Here is a 5,000-nt window from a genome sequence, read left to right as displayed (position 1 = left end):
CCGAATACGCTGTGAATGAATACAAGGAAAGGAGGCAGGGCTCAGAGTAGATGGTGCTGACAGTCTGCTAAAGCAGTTGGGCTTTCTCGTGGAGTAAGTGGGAAGCCTTTGGAAGTTTTAAAGTGGAAAAGAAGCAAGATCTGATGTAGGTGGTAGGAAATCACTTTGACAGTGATGTGAAGGCTGTGAAAATGGAGTAAAAATGGAGCAGTGGGGTCAGGTTGAAAAAATATTGATAATTCCACACAATTAACAAGTAGCTTTGGCGGGGCACGGTGGCTCATGCCTGTAATCCTAGCACTTTGGGAGGCTGAGGATGGAGGATTGCTTTAGGTTAGGAGACCAAGAACGGCCTGGGCAACATAGAGAGACATTGCCTCTACAAAAAATTTTAAAAAAAAATTAGCTGGGCACAGTAGCATGCATCTCTAGTCCTAGCTACTTGAGAGGCTGAGGAAGGAGGATCACTTGAGGCCAGGAGTTTGAGACCAGCATTGACAAAATAGCAAGACACCATTACTACTTTTTTTATTTTTATTTTTTATTTTATTTATTTATTTTTGAGATGGAGTCTCACTCTGTTGCCCAGGCTGGAGTGCAGTAGCACAATCTCAGTTCACTGCAATTTCTGCCTTCCAGGTTCAAGCCATTCTCCAGCCTCAGCCTCCCAAGCAGCTGGGATTACAGGTGTCCCACACCTCACCCAGGCTAATTTTTGTATTTTGTACTAGGATGGGGTTTTGCCATGTTGGCCAGGCTGCTCTCAAACTCCTGAGTTCAGGTGATCTGCCTGCCTCGGCCTCCCAAAGTGGGAGGATTACAGGCATGAGTCACCACCTATTTTTTTTTTTTTTTTTAAGTAGCTTTGAAGGCCGGGCGTGGTGTCTCATGCCTGTAATCCCAGCACTTTGGGAGGCCAAGGCTGGCGGACCACCTGATGTCGGGAGTTCCAAACCAACCTGTCCAACATGTTGAAACCCTGTCTCTACTAAAAATACAAAAATTAGCCAGGTGTGGTGGCCTGTGACTGTAAGCCCAGCTACTCAGTAGGGTGAGGCAGGTGAATCGCTTGAACCCAGGAGGCCGAGGTTGCAGTGAGCCGAGATCGCACCACCGCACCCCTGCCTGGGCGACAGGGCTAGACTCCATCTCAAAAATAAATAAATCAACAAATAAAAATAAAATATAGGCAGGGCGCGGTGGCTCACACCTGTAATCCCAGCACTTTGGGAGGCCAAGCCGGGCGGATCGCCGGAGGTCCGGGAGTTCGATACCAGCCTGACCAGCATGGAGAAACCCCGTCTCTACTAAAAATACGAAATTAGCCGGGCATGGTGGCACGTGCCTGTAATCCTAGTTACTCGGGAGGCTGAGGCAGGAGAATCGCTTGAACCTGGGAAGCGGATGTTGCGGTGAGCCGAGATCCCACCTTTGCACTGCAGCCTGGGCAACAAGAGCGAAACTCTTTCTTAAAAAAAGAAATAAAAAACTAAAAGTAGCTCTGATTTTTACAATATCCCTGAGCGGCAGGCGTTTCTCCCTTTTGCAGAGGAGGGAAGGAACACTGCGACGCGCAGTGGCTTGGCAGAGACACATCTAAGTAGTGAGTCTCGGGGTTCAATCCTCCCTCTGCGGCGCCCCAGAACCCTGTGCCTCCTCTAACGTCCAGCATCTGATGAGGTTCCGACCCGGGCTGGCGACGGCGGGATTCGTTCTTCCCATTCGGTCCCCGCGAGAAGGTCCCTAGGGCCGCGGCGGCGCAGACCCGGTGGCCACGGAAGCTCAGGCGGGAACCGCGAGGCGTGAGGAGGGAGTATGGGTCTCGGCGGCCGCCGTAGAAACACCGCTCTGGTCTCCATGGCGACAGCGGGATGCCGCGAACGGCTTCTGGGTGGAGCCGGCGCCTTGGCCGATTGGACCCAGCTCGGCGCGGAATCCGTGAATTGCCCGCGGCTCGAGGGTGCAGGTGGTGGGGACCGACCGACCGGGGAAGCCCGAGGTGTGGGGACCGAGGAGGACAGTGGCCTGGGCGCCCTGGTGCCTGCGAGGAGAGCTCCGCCTCTGATCCCCGGCTCCCCAATCCGCTTCCCAAACCCCACCTTCCGGCACAGCGATGGCCTCAGTTTCCCCAAACAGAAAAGGGGAAGAGGGTGGGCACCCCGGTCTAACGGCCCCTCCCAGCCTCTGAGACCCAGAACCTTCCCTCCTCTGCAGCTCCCGGACTGACTGGCCCTGCCCTGCTCCATGGACGTAAGTCCGGGCCCCTTCCCGTCTCTGGGCCCCCTCAGCGCCCAGTCCTTACCCCAACTGGGCCTACCTTCCAGCACGGACTGGGGAGGAGGCTTCTACCCAACACAGACTGCACCCTGCCAGCTCAGGACAAGAGCTGTGAGGAAGAGTGCCGGGAATGGACTTCCCACGGGAGGGCACTTTTCTGGTATTCTTGGCTGAGATAAGGAGTTCACCAAGTAATCCAGGAGAAAAGGCATTTCCGGCAGAGGAAACAGTCTTGGGGTGAGAGGGAGGCTGCAGCATTCGGGAAACTGCTAGGGCTGTCGTGTGGTTGGAAGAGGGGAGGGAGAGAGGTAGGCAGGGCTAAATTTGGAATTTTGTCACTGACATAAATTTTAAGTGCCAGGTGTGGTGGCTGTCGCCTGTAATCCCAACTTCTGAGGAGGCTGAGGTGGGAGGATCGTTTAAGCCCAGAAACTCCAGGCTGCATCGAGCCATGATCATGCAGCTGCACTCCAACCTGGGCGACTGAGACACTGCCTCTAAAAAAAATTGGCCAGGTGTAGTGGCTCATGCCAAGAATCACAGCACTTTGGGGGGCCAAGGCAGAGGGATCACCTGAGGTCTGAAGTTCAAGAGCAGCCTGGCCAACATAGCGAAACCCCCTCTCTACTAAAAATACAAAAATTATCTGGGCATAGTGGCACAAGCCTGTAATCCCAGCTACTCTGGAGGCTGAAGCAGGAGGACCTAGGAGGCGGAGGTTGCAGTGAGCCAAGATTGCCCCACTGTACTCCAGCCTGGGCCACAGAGCAAGACTCCGTCTCAAAAATAATAATAATAAAATAAATAAATGCATATATAAAAGAAGAAGTTTTAAGTGAGTCACTGGGAGCCATTGATGGATTGTAAGGGAGGGAGGGATACACAAGGACACCTGGGGTGGAAAGGGGCAAAATTGGATGAGAGGGGCCAGTAATGTGGGCTGAGGGATGGTCAGGGAGTGGCAGGGGACTCAGACAGATTTCTTTGGAGAGGCATTCTGGAAGGAACTGGGGATGACAGGGAATAAGGCAGGCTTGGGGTACAAGATAATTAGTCAGGGTGTAGTCCTATCGATGCCCCCACCATCTGGTGGCCGTTCCTCTCCCAGCTACCTCCGTGTCCCTCATGGTATTCCCGTGTTCCTGCAGCCCCTCTCCACTTCCTTGTCACCCCTTCCTCCTGTGCTCGTCCAGGCCTCCTCTAGCCCGTGGAATCCAACCCCGGCTCCCGTCAGCAGCCCTCCCCTGCTGCTCCCCATCCCTGCCATCGTCTTCATCGCTGTGGGCATCTATTTGTTGCTGCTGGGTCTAGTGCTGCTGACTAGGCACTGCCTGCTGGTGAGGGGTCTGGTTGTGGATAAAGGGTGGGCTCTGGGGAAGAGGAATCCTGGTAACCTGTCCCTTCATCTGCAGGCTCTTACCCTGAGACACTTACCATTAAGCCCTTGCATTTATCCCTTTTGTGGTACCAGGGGATCCCTCCTCTCCCATCCCCAGCCAAACCTTTTCCTGCCCCCTTGGGAAAGCTGCCTTGGCTGTCACTACCTGCTGCCTGGCCCACATCCTGAACCCTGTGATCTAGGCCCAGGGCTGCTGCGTGGACGGTAGCTCCCCCTGCAGGACGCAAGGTGCCTCCGGGCCCCGAGACTGCTGCCGGACCTGTGCGGAAGCCTGCGACTTTCCTCTGCCTAGCCCGGCCCAGTTCCTGGACACATGCTGCCCCCAGCCCACCGGAGCTGTGAGTTCCATTCCTACCCCTTGCCCCGCTAAGTTTGATCTAGGTATTATCTGTACATTCATGTTTTTGCTCAACAGTATTTATTGCTGAGCACCTCCTCTAGGCCAGGCACTATTCTGGGGTATGAATCACGTGGAGCCAGGTAAAATCAATCTATCAGACAATGTCTGGTGATGAAAGCTACTTGAAGAAAAGAAAATAGCATGCCAACCGGAGAAAGGTGATGTGTGTAACATGTAGAGCAGATAACCAGCACTTCTAAAAACGGGAGCTGAATGAAAAACAGCTCACACAGCTCCTTCCCGTTCACCAAATGAACTATATTCCAGATATAGGGCCTTTTTACTGACATCATTTTTCCCAACAACACTAAGAACCGAGTTTTTGTTTTTTTCCTTACTTTCCTCCCTCCAGAGCTGGTTTTTTTGTTTGTTTGTTTTTGTTTTTAAGACGGGGTTTCATCTTGTTGGTCAGGTTGGCCTCGAACTCCTGACCTTAGATGATCCACCCACCTTGGCCTCCCCAAAGTGCTGGGATTACAGGCGTAAGCCACTGTGTCCTGCCGGGTTTTTTGTTTTTTGTTGTTATTGTTGTTTTGAAACAAGATCTCACTCTCACCCAAGCTGGAGTGCAGTGGTGAGATCTGGGCTCACCGCATCCTCTGCCTCCCAGGCTCAAGCAATTCTCCTGCCTCAGCCTCCTGAGTAGGCATGTACCACTACTGCCGAGCTAATATTTGTATTTTTAGTAGAGATGAAGTTTCACCATGTTTGCCAGGCTGGTCTCGAATTCCTGACCTCAAATGATCCACCCGCCTTGGCCTCTCAATGTGCTGGGATTACAGGCGTGTGTCACCATGCCCAGCCATGGATTTTTGTTTGGTTTTAGAGACAGAGTCTTTGTCACCCAGGCTAGAGTGCAGTGGCACAATCATAGCTCACTGCAGCCTCGAACTCCTGGAGAGCTGGGTTTTTTTTTTTTTTTTT

The 5,000-nt window shown here is 52.9% G+C and overlaps 1 protein-coding gene across 4 annotated transcripts in view; it reads left to right on the top strand.

The window, feature by feature from the left end:
* Window positions 1–1,847: 1,847 nt before the first annotated feature.
* LOC108296673 (uncharaterized LOC112694756 homolog) overlaps window positions 1,848–5,000 on the top strand; it is an 11,574-nt gene continuing 8,421 nt past the window's right edge. Inside the window, exons 1-4 of one of the 4 annotated variants that reach the window (XM_037735134.1) lie at window positions 1,848–1,966; window positions 2,215–2,251; window positions 3,475–3,614; window positions 3,859–4,014. In XM_037735134.1, the coding sequence (XP_037591062.1) occupies window positions 2,245–2,251; window positions 3,475–3,614; window positions 3,859–4,014 (303 nt within the window). In that variant the 5' untranslated portion in view covers window positions 1,848–1,966; window positions 2,215–2,244. Of the gene's footprint in view, window positions 2,000–2,214; window positions 2,252–3,474; window positions 3,615–3,858; window positions 4,015–5,000 lie in introns of all 4 variants that reach the window. The other 3 variants (XM_017519208.2, XM_037735136.1, XM_037735135.1) reach the window with 3 other exon arrangements.

The sequence above is a fragment of the Cebus imitator genome, unplaced genomic scaffold (assembly GCF_001604975.1).
Source record: "Cebus imitator isolate Cc_AM_T3 unplaced genomic scaffold, Cebus_imitator-1.0 Scaffold729, whole genome shotgun sequence".
NCBI lineage: Eukaryota > Metazoa > Chordata > Mammalia > Primates > Cebidae > Cebus > Cebus imitator.
The sequence above is the reverse complement of the archived record's forward strand: the minus strand, read 5'-3'. Positions and strand labels throughout refer to the sequence as shown.